This window comes from Tursiops truncatus, chromosome 15 (genome assembly GCF_011762595.2).
Source record: "Tursiops truncatus isolate mTurTru1 chromosome 15, mTurTru1.mat.Y, whole genome shotgun sequence".
NCBI lineage: Eukaryota > Metazoa > Chordata > Mammalia > Artiodactyla > Delphinidae > Tursiops > Tursiops truncatus.
In genome coordinates, this window is record NC_047048.1 from 22348982 (window position 1) to 22366431 (window position 17450).

The 17450-nt window shown below is 47.8% G+C and overlaps 1 protein-coding gene across 3 annotated transcripts; it reads left to right on the forward strand.

The window, feature by feature from the left end:
* Nucleotides 1-2210: 2210 nt before the first annotated feature.
* Nucleotides 2211-16745, forward strand: GP2 (glycoprotein 2). Of its 3 annotated transcripts, XM_019921778.3 has the most exons (11): nt 2211-2306; nt 4808-5248; nt 5343-5351; nt 6093-6203; nt 7394-7611; nt 8080-8228; nt 9652-9897; nt 10790-10952; nt 11905-11989; nt 13197-13241; nt 16579-16745. In XM_019921778.3, the coding sequence occupies exons 1-11, from the start codon at nt 2219-2221 to the stop codon at nt 16635-16637; spliced, it is 1614 nt and encodes a 537-aa protein (XP_019777337.2). In that variant the 5' UTR covers nt 2211-2218; the 3' UTR covers nt 16638-16745. The 3 variants fall into 3 exon arrangements, with proteins under 3 accessions (XP_019777337.2, XP_004322079.2, XP_004322080.2); XM_004322031.3 differs by lacking the exon at nt 5343-5351; XM_004322032.4 differs by lacking the exons at nt 4808-5248; nt 5343-5351 and having other exon boundaries at nt 2231-2306.
* Nucleotides 16746-17450: the final 705 nt, after the last annotated feature.

A 17450-nucleotide genomic window follows, 5' to 3' on the forward strand; every position in this document is an offset into this window, starting at 1 on the left:
TCCTTTGCTAGCCCGCGATTCACACATCTCCACATTGGCCCTTCCCAGACTCCTCAGCACTGAGCATCTGAAGTTGGGTAGATTCTATGGGCCAAAAATCAGAAACACCCATCCCCCCCTTCCTTCCTTACTCCCTTGCTCTAACTGACTTCAAGCTGAGTGGCATCCAGACAAAAGCAGAAGTGTTTTAAGGTGATTAGCTAGGAACACAAGGTACAATTGAAAATCCCTTGAGCAAACAAGCGTGTGTTTGATTTCTCTCCACTTCCCTTTGGATGTTAATCCTTTAATATCCAAATCCTTCCTTTTGATTAGCATTTGGTTTCTGGTGATAAATATGGTACCAGCTTCATTGGTTTATCGTGAGGATTAAATGTGAGAAGTAATGGGTGCAAAGCACTCGGAGGGGCCCAGTGTGTTCAGCCTTCAGTACGTGCTGCTCCTGTTTATAGAGAAGCATTTGCATGAAGGAGGGACTGCTGGGGGGATGGGGGGAGAACAAAGGGGCCTTCCTTCACCATCCTTTGTGGTAAATTGTTTATCTTACCTGCACCCAACCAGCCCAGTGTATGCCTGGTAGGCTAACTCCAGTCACACCTCTGTACCAATCGTGGAGAGCCACATGGGTGGGAAACTGCAATAAAAGGAAGGTCCACAGCAGGCTTGCGTTCCCATGGCCAGAGAAGGAGGAGGAACGCTCTGTGTTCTCACTTCCCGGTAAGTCCTGCTTCAAGCCCCAGCAGTCTTTCTCCTGATCCTGGGGGCCTCCCCCAACCCTTGACTCACTGGAATTGCTAGGGCTGCTTGTTTCTGGAAGCTTTCAGAACCCAGCAAGGAGTTTGCACCCTGGCCCTTGTCGAGGGCTCCAGATATGACTCTATGTCCAGTTCAGCCATGACTCCAGGCACCTGCTGGCTGCTCCAGGGCTAAAGGTGCCCCTCACCCTTGTCCCTGGACACCCCACCGAGAAGACAGGCCTCTACTTGGGATTTTTTTTTTTTAATATTTATTTATTTGGTTGCACTGGGTCTTAGTTGCAGCAGGTGGGCTCCTTAGTTGCGTCTCATGGGCTCCTTTGTTGTGGCATGCGAACTCTTAGTTGCAGCATGCATGTGGGATCTAGTTCCCTGACCAGGGATCGAACCCAGGCCCTCTGCATTGGGGGCGTGGAGTCTCATCCACTGTACCACCTGGGAAGTCCCTCTACTTGGGATTTTATCTCTAAGAATTACCAGTCCCGGGCTCTCTCTCATAACAGATTCACGCTATCCCTTCCAGAAACAGACCTCTATCTTCAACTGAAGTCTTACAGAGGCTGTACGAAGTTATCCAAAGATTTTTCCATTTGAGGAGAGTTTCCCAGAAGAGGAAGTGTTATTTATTTGAGTGCTGACAGGCTCTTCACAGCTCTTTGTTTCTATCCACTCCCTCCCCATTTATTATTCATTCATCCCTCAAACCCCTATCGAGCAACTCTTGTGCGTCAGACACTGTGCCAGGAGCGAGACTGGGCTCAGTCTGACATGGTCTCACAGACATCTACACACACAGAGGACACTTTGGGCTCCTTAGCACAGTGCCTGATGCACAGAACTGAGAAAGGGAAGCCGTTACTTTTGTCGGTAGGTATTCATAGCACCGTCACCCACCCCCCTCCATCCAGTCTCCAAGAGCCACTACCTTGACCTGAGTAGGAACTACCCTGAGACCTTCTAGGACATTCTGCAGTCCTGGCTGGCTCTAAGCTTGCCTTTTGTTCTCTTGCTGTCAATCTCACCCACTTGGCAAGTCTCCTGTTCCTGTTATACTACCTCCTTTCTTCAAGTCATACCTGCTTTAAAGCAATACAGCCCTTCATGAAGGAAGCCATCGGTCCATTTCTAAGAATATGGGCCTGAGCAAGCTATTTCACTTCCAGCACGGTGCTTACACATAGGAGGGGCTCAATAAGTATTTCTGGGATTAACTTACTCTGAGTCTCAGCTTCTTCATCTGTAAAATGGGAGGAATAATAATACTCTCCCTGGAGGGTGGTTCGGTGCCTTAAATGAGCTAAGGTATGCAAGGGGCTTAGTACACGTGCTAACTGATGTGAGTTCCCTTCTTACCCTTGCATGCACCCAAGGGAACAACCTCTGTCTCCTTGATCGTATCTGGGTCTCTCCCTCCCGCAACGCCCCCCGCTGCATGGATAATCTGCGGGCCACTGAGTGACCGCATGTCTCAGTTCATGGGAAGGATGGCTCCTGTCCTGTGGCTGGCCCTGGCCTCCTGCATTCTGACCCTGGCATCTACAGAACAGCAAGGTGAGTGCTCTGCTCACCTGGCATCTCAGACGCCCTGCAATACCTGGAGAGTGAGCAGGGAAGTGCAGAGAAGGTGCTTCGGGGTCACTGAGGAGACAGGGGCATGACTAAAGCAAAGGTTCAGAAGCCGAAAGTCGAGGGAAACAAGATGAGAGAAGCTGGAATCAGTCACAGTCTCTCAGAGAGCCAAATCAGAAACTCTCCCTCAAGGACAGTGGAAGCCAGTTAACATAACTTCCCGTGCCCGGATATGGGGGCGATCAGAGAGCCCGGGGTTCACGAGGACACGAATCACCCAGGCACTCTGTGCCTTGTTTTGGCAAGTGCCTCTCCTTCGTCTGAGTCAGTTTGCTCATCTGTAAAATGAAAGGACTAGGCTTAGTGATCTCTCTGTGGTCCTTCCAAAGAGCCATGGATTGGGCATCTTAGATGCTTGTAGGAAGGGTTCTCAGGCTCAACACAAGGGTGAACATTTCTGCCCGTGTCACCTGTGGAGGGGGCTAGAGGGACTCAGCTCATGGCCTCCCTTGGGAAAATACAGTGTGTGCAGGAAAGAATCCAAGAATAACAAGTGCAGTGACTCCTTTCCTTAAAACAAGCATGTGCATAAGCAAGGCTTGAAAATGTCTTTTCTAAAAATTCCCTCTAATGTGACCTCAGCTTTGTGGGGATGGACAGAGCCTTAGCAATCAGCGCATCGGTGCTGGGCACACAGTCACCCATTAAGTAGCTTGTGCATCAGGGAAAAAAAAAAAGGGATGTGATGTGACCCTGGTAGGATATACTTAATTCACCATTAAGGCACTCACACTGTTCAACATATCAGAACTAGAGGAGAGAATTAGCTTAAACTACCAGGCCCCAGGTGCTGTGCGTGGCATTTTGCACCTACTATCTCATTTAACCAGCCAACAATCCTTTAAAGCTTTATTTTCCCAAATGGGGCATGCCTATCCCGAAATGACTGTGAGGGTGCAGAAATTCTTAAAGAATTTTTGGGGACTTCCCTGGTGATCCAGTAATTAAAATTCTGAGCTTCCACTGCAGGGGCCACGGGTTGGATCCCCGGTCAGGGAACTAAGATCCTGCATGTTGAGGGGCACAGCCAAAAAAAAATTTTTTTGATAGCTATATATACTTTTCTTCATGGGTATTAAACAAAATAACTAGTACATCATACCTATGGTATCACAGCTATTATTCCTTAGGATGAAACGAATTTATAAAGAGAGTCATTGAAAGAAACACATGAAATAAGTAATAGGACAGGTGGACACACGTGTGGCAAACGTCATGACCTGAGGCATGGGAATGGATGAAGTTTGGGCATCATTAGCTCACAGGTGTTGTTTTGCAGAAGGGTCTCAGGGGAGTTAAACCATCTGCCAAGGTCACCCAGTCAGCAGGCACAGAGCTGGGTTTAAACCCAGACTGAGCAGCCTGTTGGCTTCCTCCGCCCCCCACCCCACCCCTGCTTTACTTGTCTGCCTCTTCACGCATCACAGTCCCTGAATCTGTTAAAAGCCATGAGATCAGCAATCAGAAATGGTCCTGTTAGCCCAGTGGGGGGTAATTTTGCTTCTCAGGGGACAATTGACAATGCCTGGAGACAGCTTCGGGGAGGAGTACTCCTGGCATCTAGTAAGAAAAGCTCAGGGACGCTGCTAAACATCCTACAGTGCCCAGGACAGCCCCCAGCACAGAATTATCCAGCCCAAGCATCCACAGTGCTGAGGTTAAGAAACCGTGTGTTAGATCTTCCTCTACTGATAATGGACAAATGTCTATGATATATTAAGGAAAAAATGCAAGTGGAAATGGACATATATACACTACCAAATGTAAAATAGATAGCTAGTGGGAGGCAGCTGCATAGCACAGGGAGATCAGCTCAGTGCTTTGTGACCACCTAGAGGGGTGGGATAGGGAGGGGGGGAGGGAGACGCAAGAGGGAAGAGATATGGGAACATATGTACATGTATAGCTGATTCACTTTGTTATACAGCAGAAACTAACACACCATTGTAAAGCAATTATACTCCAATAAAAATGTTGAAAGAAGGAAAAAAGAAAGAAAGAAAGAAAGAAAGAAAGAAAGAAAGAAAGAAAGAAAGAGATGCAAGTGGAAAAAAATAAGCTCTACAACATTAAACCCATTTTTATTTAAAAAGAACTGTATTTTAAACATATGCATAGAAAGGGTCTAAAGACTGTACAACAAATTTATGGTTACTTCTGGGAATGCAATGGACTCTGACAAGTTTCATTTCTACTTTATTCATTTTAATGACCCCGATGTTCTTAATGCCTGTAATGTACCACACAAAGGCCTCAGGATTATTCTGACCCCAAGGTGATGAGGGCTGGTGGTCAATGAATGGATCATGTTCTGCTTGTCCTCATTGGGGCCCCCAGCATTTCCAAAACAAAGTGTGTCGGGGATAAAAACGCTGTAGGCTCTGGGGTTTCTCTGTAAACCTAAGCATACTGTTACTCTCCAGGTTACAGAAACCCCACCAGTGCCAGTTCCTACGAGCAGGGCTTGGAGTGTGGAGCCCCTGGCACCCCAGAGGCGCAGCTCTGTTTTGACCCCTGCCAGAATTACACCCTACTGGATGAGCCCTCCCGAAGCACAGAGAACACGGGAGAAGACGAGAAATGTGACAGTGACAAGCACGGCTGGTACCGATTTGTGGGAGACGGAGGAGTGAGGATGCCGGAGGACTGCGTCCCCGTGCACCACTGCCAGACGGCTGCTCCCGTGTGGCTGAATGGTACCCACCCCACCGTCGGGGAGGGCATCGTCAACCGTATCGCCTGTGCCCATTGGAGTGGCAACTGCTGCCTCTGGAAGACGGAGGTGCTGGTGAAGGCTTGCCCGGGCCAGTACCACGTGTACCGGTTGGAGGGCATCCCGAAGTGTGATCTGAGATATTGCACAGGTGAGGGGAGCAGGGCTACCCGGTGAAGTGCCCAGGGTCAGTAGAGAGAGTGGAGCAGGTCAGGAGGAGACTCAGCAGCACAGCCTCGACTCAGTGCCTGTCAGTTATTGCCCAATGGGAATGTTGCCCAAGGGCTGCCAGACCTTCCAGCATTTCAAGTAAAGCCAGAAATTCGGATCTGAAGGGGAAATCTCCTGGTGCGTCTGTCCACGTGTGTGGCATGATATTAAGAACTCAGACTCATTGAGGCTTAGGTTTCACTTGGGCAGTTTAATTTAACGCTCTGAGTTTGGGTTTTCTGAGCTGAAAAAAACGGACAATGGCAAAAATGACAGCAACACAGCATGCATTACAGTGCCTCTGCTCCTGTTCCAAACACTTGAAACCATTCATTCCTTTAGTCCTCTCCTCAACTTCATGAGACATGCACTATATAGTTAGTTCAGATGAGGGGTCTGGGGCACAGAGAGGTTCGGCAGTTCTCCCAACATCACAGAGCTGGAATTGTGGCAGAGCCAGGTTTGAGCCTAGCACCCCAGCTGCACGATCCAAATGCTTAACTGCTGTGCTACCCCCACCCCCATGTGGTCACCGCGTGAAATGAACGAGCTAATGCATGGAAAGTACTGGGAACAGCGTCTGCCTTGTAGTAAGAGCACTAGGATGCACCTCCGAGGTTCTCACCTCACTGGATTAGGAGTCGGGAAATTCGAGTTTGAGGCTTGACCCTTCCACCAAGCGTGGCACAAGTCTTCCGTGCCCTGTAGAATGACAAGGTTGGCCTTGGTGGCCTCAGGTCCACCCTGCTCTGCATCTTATCCTCTTCCTCTGCACCTTACCCCAGACCCCGCCACCACGCAGCACAACTGTGAGAGGACCTGCCGCTCCAAGGAGGAGTGTCGCTTCGTCAGCGGCACCTGGGACTGCTTCTGCAGACAGGACCTCAATATCTCCGGTGAGCGCTGGGATTGGGCTGGCCTAGTGGGCAGGGCAGGAGGGAGGGAACTTCAGAGGGTCTGGACAAGGTGTGGACCAGAGTCAGTAGGGATGGAACTGAGGTCAGGGGATGAGAGTGCATGAAGCCAGTGAGTTTGCAAGGATTGGGGGCAGGGATGGAGCACGTTTCCAGGTCAGCCACTGGACCGTGGCCTCAGGAATGAGTGGGCTTGACCCATGAGGGACAAAGGAAGAGAACTCTGCAGGTGTGGAAGTTGTGTCCAAATATCTGCAGAGTCTATACATGAGGAACAGGGGCAGAATCCTGTGCCAGTCCTGGATTGGCCAGGTGGGGCCTGGGGCCTGGGACAAGCCACCTACACTCTCTGAGCCTTAATGTCCTCATCTGTAAAATGGGGATGAGATAATAATAAAAAATACCCACAATGCAGGGATTTTATGAGACTTCAATCAGAGCAGTCCAAATGGGCAGGCTCTGGAGGTGATGTTTTGTTCATCCCAGTAAGTAAGCAAACACAGTCAGGTGACCCACGGGTAGACATGCCACAGATGAGCCCTAAGCCCTGGGTGGGGATTGGATGAGCTTCCCGCTGAGATGATCTCCTTCCCTCTGAGACTCTAACAAGGGCCTCCGACGCTTGCTTTGGGCACAGGCCTGCTTTCCTGTGAGCACACTCCCAGTCGCTGCAGACGAGAGAGTGTTCTAAGCAGAGGGGCAAGAAGGAGCCCGAGTTCCTCATCTCTGGCGACAGGGGTGTCCTTCTACTCCAGATGCAGGGAGGGCACCTTTCACAGGGGAGACTTAGTTCCTGCCTTCAGGGAGACAGAGAGGAGGGTCACAGTGTCCCTCTTGCATCAGCTGTACCTTAAGTAACTTTAATTCAAAATAATCAATGTACCATTAAGCATATTTTGGGGCGACCTGCTCTGGGGCTCAACAGGAACCAGACACGAGAACCTTCATCAAGCCTGCACACAAAATGCTTGGAAAGCTTGGACCAGGGGCATCTCTGCCAACTTCGCCTACCACAAGCCTGGGTGTGAATCCCACGTGGGTCCCAGGCCCCCTCCAGTCTCCCCAGCCTCCCGTGGGCAAGGTGGCTTTGCCAAAGGGCAGAAAGTGTGAGCTCTGCCCGCTACTTCCAGGCTTCTGTCCACTCTACCTCCCTCCCTCTCCCAACTTTCCAGATGTGCACAGTTTGCAGCCCCAGCTGGACTGTCAGGCCAAGGAGATCAAAGTGTCCCTGGACAAGTGTCTGCTGGAAGGCCTGGGTTTCGGGGACGAGGTCCATGCCTACCTTCAGGACCAGAACTGGAACTGCAGCAGCATGATGCGAAGAGAGGAGAACAACTGGATATCGGTGACCAGCCCCGCCAAGGCTGGTGCCTGCGGAAACATTCTGGAGGTGAGTGGTGTTTATCCCACTGCTGCCAGAGTGTCTCAGTAACTGTGAGCCCTTGGACAAGTCGCTTAGCCTCCATGGGCCTCTAGAGGTATGTGAGCTTACACGTTTGTCCAGGAGAGAGCTGAGAATAGGTTTGATGCTTAAGTTCAGCAAATGTAAGTTATGATTATGATTATTTCACTTAGGGATGAGGTGGGAAAGGTTCACAGAGGACCAGGCATGGTGGTTCCTGACTGTTCCCAAGGGTCAGCAATTTATTGTTCTAGTTTTTGATCTGGGGTCTTCAGTCCCCTTCCCGTAAAGTGTCAGTGCCACAGCGGGAGGAGGCCCATTGCCTCCTTGAGGTCAGAGGGCAGGGTGTCAGCTTGACTGACAGCATCAACTCTGGAGTCACACAGACCTGAATCCCAGATACACTTGTACCCTCATCCACATAAACATACGTGTGGTCTTGTTTTTATGCCAAAGAGAAACCAAACCCATGCCATCTACAAAAACACCCTCTTCTTGGTCAACGATTTCATCATCAGAGACACCATCCTCAGCATCAACTTCCAGTGTGCCTACCCGCTGGACATGAAAGTCAGCCTCCAAACTGCCCTGAAGCCCATCGTAAGGTATGGCACTGACCCTTACTTACCCTTTGACCCGTAACCCTGACTGACTTCACGACATCTTAGGACGTCCACAGGATCCGCCCGCCTCCTCCAGGAGCTTCCGTTCATTCGCTCGTCCACTCCACAAGTATTTGTTGATTATGTATGGGGATGTTCGGCATGAACAAGGCAGGCATCGAATATTTTGTGGATATTAAAGATTATTACTATGAAACAATACAACAACATGAAACAGTGTTAATTAAATACGCTAAGGAAGGGCTTCCCTGATGGCGCAGTGGTTGAGAGTCCGCTTGCCGATGCAGGGCACACGGGTTCGTGCCCCGGTCCGGGAAGATCCCACATGCCGCGGAGCGGCTGGGCCCGTGAGCCATGGCCGCTGAGCCTGCGCGTCCGGAGCCTGTGCTCCGCAACGGGAGACGCCACAACAGTAAGAGGCCCGCGTACCGCAAAAAAAAACAAAAAAAACAAAACAAAAAAAACGCTAAGGAACAAAAATGCACAGCAATTTCATTTATCTTGAGGAAGAAAGGCATTAACAACTAACTATATCAAAAATTATTTACAAGTGAGATGCACGCAGTGTGGGGTAGACTCGGAGTGCTGTGGGATCAGGGAAGCAAGGGTCCCTGACCTAATCTTGGTTGGGGAGCACAGTTGGGGGCAGGAAGGCTTCCCTGCAAATGTGGGATTTAAGCCAGATCAGCTTTGATTGGATGAACAGCGCCTGTAACTCACCAGAAATAGAACCAAGTAGCAATTTGGATGGAATTCAATTTGGGCAGGGGCTTTTGTCTTTTGTTCACTGCTGTATGGCTGTGCCTGGAATGGGCCCTGTTGAAGGAATTCCTCAGCATTCCTAGACTTGCTGGGGGTCCTTCTGGGGGTATCAGAAACCCAAGGTGCCCTTCCCATTCCCTTATTGCCTCCTGGGCTCACAGAATGGCAGGGTTAGGATTAGAAATCTTCTGGTTCAATTTCTAGATTTCAGTCTGTAATGTGTTGGGGCCCAAGGTTCATAAAAAATAAACATTAAAGCCATTTTATTTATCTTGTTAAAATTGGTGTTTCATTGAAGATTATGGGGTGCAGGGAAGAGGTCTGCTGCTAGAAACTGTTAGCCCACAGAACTGGTTCCAAGCCCTATTCTACAGGTTAGAAGACGGAGGTGTTCTTTGAGTGAAGGAGGTATGTCTGCTCTCTCTTGCAGGGAGAATTTGTAGGAATCCTGGAGCCAGACTCATGTGTTTGTCAAGTTTAGAAGGTAGTAAATGCTTGATTTAAATAACTGATTGAATAGTTCATTTAGGAATCAAAGATATGCCTCTGCCTTCATAACCCAACACAAGTGTGGGACTTGATTGATTTTGTTCTCACTGGTCAAAACCTGAAGTTTCCATTCTTGTGGTTTCTCTGTTTTCAGTTCCCTGAACATCAGTGTGGACGGGGAGGGAGAGTTCACTGTCAGGATGGCCCTCTTCCAAGACCAGAACTACACATCTCCTTATGAAGGGTCTGCAGTCGTGCTGTCTGTTGAATCCATGCTCTATGTGGGCGCCATCTTGGAGAGAGGGGACACGTCCCGATTTAACCTGGTGTTGAGGAACTGCTATGCCACGCCCACTGGAGACATGAATGACCCTGTGAGATATTTCATCATCAGAAACAGGTACCGGACAATCTGGGGTTATCTTTTGGCCTAAATGAGGTTTGGGGTGGAGAAGAATGATCACCTCATCGCTGTCTGGCAGTTGGGTAACTTGGCTTGCCTCTTTTGGAAAATAATTTGGTATTACATATGATGACCATACCCTGTGACCCAGAAATATCACTCCTGAGATTGTAGCCTTAAAGGATTAATACAAAATAGGTGGGCAGGGTAAAGAAATGCCAATTATTTTTCATTTCAGTACCTTTTATAACGTTGGCGATAGGTTCATAATTTAAAAACAGGGGACTTTTATACAGATGTTAACGCTAACTGAACAACATGAAAATAGTGTAACTGTTATGGGACAAAATATTATTGAATATTGTTAACTAGCAAAAACAAAGGGAAATGCATATCTATAGATCATGAGTCAAACCATGGTAATAATACTAGTTAACATTTACCATAGAGTTTAGCTGTATGCCAAGCACTGTACTAGGCAGAATATAAGGATTATCTCATTAAATGCTCACATCAACCCTGGGAAGTGCATATTCCTGTCCCTACTTTACAGATAAGAAAAGTGAGGTTCAGTAAAGTAATCGGCTCACGATCGCTTAACTAGAAAGTGGGTTGGGTTGGAATTTGAAATCAGTCTGTCTCGTTCCAGGGACTGTGCCCCCCCCCCCAACTTAAACCGTGTGGGCTTATGGGTAACATTGTGGAGGAAACCTGGAGGAATAAAAGTCTGTGTTATAGGTTGGAGAAAACACTTGGCGGGAGGTGGGGAGGCTCTTTAATTCTCTCCGATGCTATTTTTATACTGGGTACAAATTAAAGATGCAGCCAAGGGCCTCAGGCCCCCTGAGTTGCTCTAGAAGTTAAATCCCTGTGCCTGTCACCCTCCCAGCTGCCCAAATAAACGTGATTCCACTATCTACGTGGAAGAGAATGGGGTGTCATCGGAAAGCCGGTTCTCAGTTCAGATGTTCATGTTTGCTGGAAATTATGACCTAGTTTTCCTGCATTGTGAGATTTCTCTCTGCAATTCCCTTAAAGAGCAGTGCCAGCCGGTGAGTATCTCTTTGGACTGAACAGCTATTCAGTGCCTGACATGGGGCCTGGTACCTCCATATATATTTATTGGAATTATGGATGGATTGAAAGACGGGAGGGAGGAAAGGAGAGAGGAAGGGAGAAAGGGAAAGGAAGTTAGATGGATGAAGAGATGGAAAGATGGATGGATGGGTGGATGGATGGAAGGGAGGGAAGGAGAAAAAGAGGAAGAGAGGGACAAAAGAAGGATGAATGGATGTACTTTAAGCCTCCAAAAGCCCACAGGTAAGCAATCCTTGTGTCCCCAGGAAGTATATCAGATGAAAGAGCCTGTCCTCTAGGTTTCCTTGGCCCAGGACATTTTAAATGATTTTAATAATAGTTGACTTCTTTTAGTGCTTACTCTGTGTCAAGCACTGTACTAAAACTTTTATATGCCTTATCTAATTTAATTCTCACAGCAACCCTTTAAGTAGATTCTTTTAGCAACCCCATTGTACCTATGAGGAAACTGAGCTCAGAGAGGTCCCTTGCCCAAGGGCCACACAGCTAGAAAGTATCAGAGCTGGGGTGTGCCCCGGCTGAGGTGTAACTACAGTGCCCATGCTCTTAACCCAGATTTAGCACTGCCTGCTACGAGGTGGCATTTCTTGAGTGCTTGCTATGTGCCTGTGTGCTGCAGACATACTTCCTTTTAACCTTCACAACCAGGAAGATACTATTTAATAATAGTAGACAGGTATAGTCATCTGTCCCAAATGAAACAGCTAAAAGAGGAGAAGAGATTCAAACCCAGGTTCCTTTGACATGACAGTGAGAATTCTCTAGATTGAGAAAACCAGACATCAGAATTAGGATCATAGAGGGGGTGAGGCTCCATGCTTGGGCCGGAGCTGCCCACTGCAGAAGCAGCCTGGAGAGGAACGTGCCTTTACATTTTGACATAATGAGAATTCTCCATCCCCACAGTCTTGCTCGAGAAATCAACTCCGCAGTGAAGGAGTGGCTATTGACCCAGCCCGTGTTTTAGATCTGGGACCCATCACTCGCAGAGGTAAGAAGTGGCCACGTCCTAGTGATAACACCAGCTGGCCAGGTGCTGACAGTTAACTGCAGATGCCTGGGGTCACCAACCTAACACCCCAGGGCTTTTTCTGCTTCCTCAGTGCCCCCCACTGGTGAATACATCTTTCCAGGAGATGCTTTGGGTAATGATAATCGCTTTTGCCACATGTGCTGTGCGCTAGAGATCAGGCTAAGCTCTCAGCACTTAATCCAGCACTTAATCTCACTTAATCCTCCCCAGATGCTTCCATTTTACAGGTGAGAAACTGAAGCTCAGAGAGATTAAGTGACTCACCCAAGATCACCCACTCACGAGCAGCTGGAGTTAGCGCTGAACCCAGCTCGGTCTGATTCCAAAGCGTGTGTCCTTTGCCTTTTCCCTCCTGCCAGGTCCCCATAACTCAGTCTAAGTCCTAGACCAACTTTGTTTTCTGAGGAATGACTGTGTTTCTCAAAATCCAGTTACAGTGTTCTGGGGCATGACATAGGAGAAGCTTTCCAAGTGCTCCTCAAATTTTCATCCCTCCATCCCGTGGGTTAGCAGTACCTGTGGTAGTTAGTCATGGTTTTTATTCACACTGGAATGGCAGAATCAAGAAATCCAAGAACGTGAAAACATTTTTTTTTGTCCTAGAGAAATTAGGATGCAGTAACACTAATAACAGTAATAATAGTAACAGTAATAATAATACTTTGTGCCTGGCACCATACCAAACACATTTATATGCATTGTCACATGAAATGTTCACAACAGTCTAAGGACGTAAGCGCTATTACCACTTCCATTCTCCAGATGAGTAAACAGGCTGTCTCCTGAAGAAGGCTCTGCCTGGAATTGTCCTGTCCTTTTATTGCCTCATGTGTTGTCATAGGGTAGCTAGGGGAGGGGGGAGGAGGTGCTAGGAACTTCCACTTTGCAACCAGACAGACTGGGGTTCAAATCCAAGCTCTTCCGCTTACTGGCAGACATTGCTGAGCCTCAGTCTTCTCATCTGTCAAATGGGGATGAGAACAGTTTCCTCACAAATCTGTCAGGAGGATTAAGTTTCATATGCATGATAATAGATGCTTCCACAATGTGGATTGTCCGTGACTGTGATGGCCAGGTCCAGGAGGTCTTGGAGCAACTATGGCTACGGTGCCACAGTCAGTGGAGCATGACTATGGAAACCCTCACCTTCTGCTCTTGTCTCCAGGTGCCCAGTCTCTTGGTGTCATGAGTGGAACCACCAGCACTGCAGGTACATCATTTTCTCCTGCCTTTCCCACAGCCCTCCCTCCCAACTCTCCCTCTTTTTAATTCAGTGAATATTTAGCTATAGCCTCTTCTACGTGCCAGGCCCTGTGCCGAGAACTGTGGACCGTGATATAAATCAGACCCCAGACTGGCTCTAGAGATGAGCTCTCACAGTGCAGCAGGAGAGCCAGTCATTAGACAGGAAATGTTTGTTGAGCACCTACTGTGTGCTAGGCTTTGCTCTAGGCAGTGAAGTTATAATGGTGAACGATACAGGCCAAATGCCTGTCCTCATGGAGAGTGTGTTCCAGTTGAGAAATAGATAACAAAAAGTTAACAACGTAGTTTAGAAACAGAGGAGAGTGATGTGATAGAAAATTACCAGCATGGGTTAGGGTTAAATAACCACCTTAGATAACACAGAAGTTTATTTCTCTCACACGTAAATGAAGTCCACAAGGCAAGCAATCCAGGGCTAACAGGGCAGCACCATGAGGTCGTCAAGGATCCAGACTCACTTCGTATGGATAAGGGAAGGCTAGCTCCTAATAAAGAGAGGCAGGCTCTGAGGGCATTGGTTCCGGGCGACCAGAAGAATCACAATCCTTAGGAGCCTCTATCCAGATGATCTCATCCCATGTTGCTCAGTCCCCAGGTTTTTCCAGCCAGAGCTCTGACATCGTAGCAAAGCTGCCTAGACAGACCATTCAACCATCATTTAAGCTTGGCAACTATATTGAGTCCAAATTTGCTCTTCAGCTGTATCCACTCTCCTATTGGCTGTAGATAAGGGCTTCTTACAAGCTAACTAACTACCAAAGAGACCCTCTGCCTCCCTCACTTGGCCCTAACAATTAAAACTCCTCAGTTACTCATCTTTCTGCAGTAGGGCATTACTATAAAGCAGTAATAATTAACCAATTCCAGTTCCCCTGTACTTGAAGGCCTGAATCATTGTACTGGCCAGAGAATTCCCCCCTCAACAGGGACTTTCTCTTGAGTCACTAATTGGTGAACATTTTAGCAATTATTTTGCTACCTTATGATGGGAACTACTCATGCCACACATATTAGTTGGGATTGGGTTCTAAAAAAAAAAAAGAATCCAGCCTCCTTCCATCTCACCCCTCTACCATCTTTAGGTGTGGCCATCACCTTCATGGTCCAAGATGGCAGCCAGAGCACCAATCTTTATATCTAGGCCAGGATTGAGGGAACTTGGAAGAAGTCAATGACTTTTAAGGAACAATCCTGGAAGCTGACACCTTATACCTCCACTTACATCTCATTGGCCAGTGCTTAGTCACATGGCCACACCTAGCTGCAAAGGAAGTTGGGAAATGTAGTCTTTATCCTGGGTGGCCATGTGCCCAACCAATGTGTGATGGTTCTGTTACCAAGATAGGAAGGAAAATGAATATCAGAATGGATAAATGGTCAGAAAATTTTTCAGAGGAGGTGATATTTGAACTAAATGAGAAAAAGGAGACAGGTGTGCAAATATTAGCAGAATAAGCCCTGTAGGCCAAATGAACGCCAGTTGCAAAAATGAGATAGGCATATAGGCAGATAAATCACAAGCAAGTAGGTAGTGCAGAAGGGGCACACAGAAGAGTAATTAACTGTACTGGATAAGGTCAGGAGAGAATTTCTGCATGTGTTAACATCGGAAAGGGCTTTTGATGGATGAATTGGAGCTCAATAGGAAGACAAATCTAAGAAATGTATTTTGGCCCAAAGGGAAAGCAATGCTATTAAGATTTCACTATCCCCCAAAATGGCCTATGCTGGTGAACCCAGACATGAAAAAGTTCTACCCATCCTCAAATCTCCAACTAGATAACAGTCTAAAAGTTTCCAGATAATCTCAAGTTGTCCTCTCCATGCTCAGTGCTAACATTCAGACAACACTCAGAAAAGCAGTGCTCATTGGAGAGGGGGGTTAGAGCTCAGAGCAAAAGCAGCTTGAGAGCAGGGACCTCAACCTCGTTCATTTCTTCCAGTCCTTCAGGTTAGCATAGTGCCGGGAGCAGCCTGGCTTCCCAGTAGCCTTTGCCAAATTGACTAATTTCTCGGTGGGTAGTGGATTCTGGAGCCTTCTGAAAATGGAGGGAGTTACTGTGACCTGGTAGCAGAGACCCACAAGAGGGCACCTATGGTTTCATTGCTTGCTATCTCCCACAAGCATTTTTGATGTTTTAGAATTCATTAAACATCAACCTATGTTTCATAATTATAAGCTGGTTGTCATATACTAATATGTTTCTGAAAATTATGATATTCTTCTCCCCCTCCCTCCTAAGGACATCAGCAAGTTACTCTGAAATTTAGGGGACAGAGAGCCGTTATCATCTGGTATTGGGTGGAGGGGGCAGTGCATGCCTCTCCCAGGTCCTCAAATATGAGGCAGCTATGATCCAGGATCCAAGCCCTTCTTTAACCCTGAGTATACAGTAATGTTTAGAAGAGATATGAATCCAACCTCCCAGATCTTAGAGTCTGATTTTCAAAATCAATACTTACATGGTGTTTACCATGTGCCAGGCACTGTTCTAAATGCTTGCTATGAGTTCACTCACTTGCCTTACAAAAATCTCATGCAGTAATAGCTGCTAGTAATGTTTCTATTTTGCATACAGGGAAATTCAGGTTTGGAGAGCTTCAATAACTTGCCTGGGTCTGCACAGCTAGCTGCAGAGCTAGGATTCTAAGCTAAGTAGTCAAGCAACAGAAGTAGTGCTTTTTAACCTCCCTGTCCTTCTGCCTTTTCAGTATTAGTCATAGTAAGTAACGCTAGCTGCTATAACAAACAATCCCCATCTTTCTGTGCTTTTATACAACAGTTTATTTCCCATTAAATCACTGGAGGATGCAGTTCAGTGCCTTTGCAGTCATTAGGAACTCAGGTTCTTACCTTCTGGTAACTTCTGGCAACTCTACTGTCCCCCACAAGTCCTCTCCTGGATCCTCTGCTTCTGGTCCCTAGATGATGGATGAGGGAGCAGGGAGAATTATGTAGGAGGTTTTAAGGACCGGGCCTAGAAGCAGCTTCTACCCACATTCCACTGGCTAGATTCAGTCATATGGTCCCACCTACCTGCAAAGGAGGTGGGGAAAAGTGCCTTCCAGCATGCTCAGAGGAAAATGAAGTTTATTTGGTGGTGGTGAGACAGCTTTGCCTCTACCACATGGCCCTGTGCCACCTCCCAGGGGCTATAACCCAAAATAAATATTAAGGATACTCTGCCTTTGTCATCCTTGTAAGACAGAAGATAGGGATGCCACCTCATTTTGGCTGCTGAATTCCAAAGCCCACCTGACAGTCCTCTCTTGCGTTTCAGTGTTCCTGGTGGCCTGGCCCATGCTTCTCCTGCCTGTCCTCCTGGCTGGGCTGTTCTGAGAGCTCAGCTGGCATCTGGCCTTGAAGCTCGTGTTCTTCCCTCTGGCGATGGCTTCCAGTCACCCTTCAGCTCTGCTGATTCTCTCACCAAATCACATAGACAGTCTCCAGGCCTGACTACGTTTTGAGAAAAAGAAGAGTTTCGCTTGTTTAACACTCGCAGTGCCTTTGTATTCCTTTTTTTCTCAGGTGGGTGCCCTGCCACCTGGCTTGGCCTGACTTCCTCATTCATTAGCAGGATCCTGAAAGCAAATTTGCGATGTGCTTCTGTGGCTACAAGTATAGCACACGTTCATAACTTCAGGGAAGAGGGGCTATGTCAATGGGGGGAAGGGGCGAGGGAATTGCTTGTAAAAAGATGCCTCCCACAGACTTCCCAGACACCCCCTGTTCTGACTGCCAGTAAATTGAACAGACCAATGTTTGCTTTCACCCCGCTTCCTCTGGTGTACTTCCATCCCGGTTTCAACAATATGCATGGGAACATGTTGTAAAGGGGCCACTTTTGGAGACCTTGTTCTGGGGAAGACTGGTGCCCATTGCTCCCCTGTCCCCCACCACACTGCAGACATGCTTTGACATGCCTAAAACTACACAAACCCCTACCCCTGGGACCTGGATGCTAGAGGAAATGCTCAGTTTGGGTGCAGAGATGCTGTCACCCCAGAGCACACCTCTAGCTGTAAATAGTGATGCCCTTGCTCTGAAGGGTTAAGCAGGGAGTCCCAGTATAAAATGATGCATCCGTTCTGCCATGGGGAGGTAGCAGCAGAGCCTGGGGGATGGGTGAAGTCCCTTTCTGGAAACCTTGAA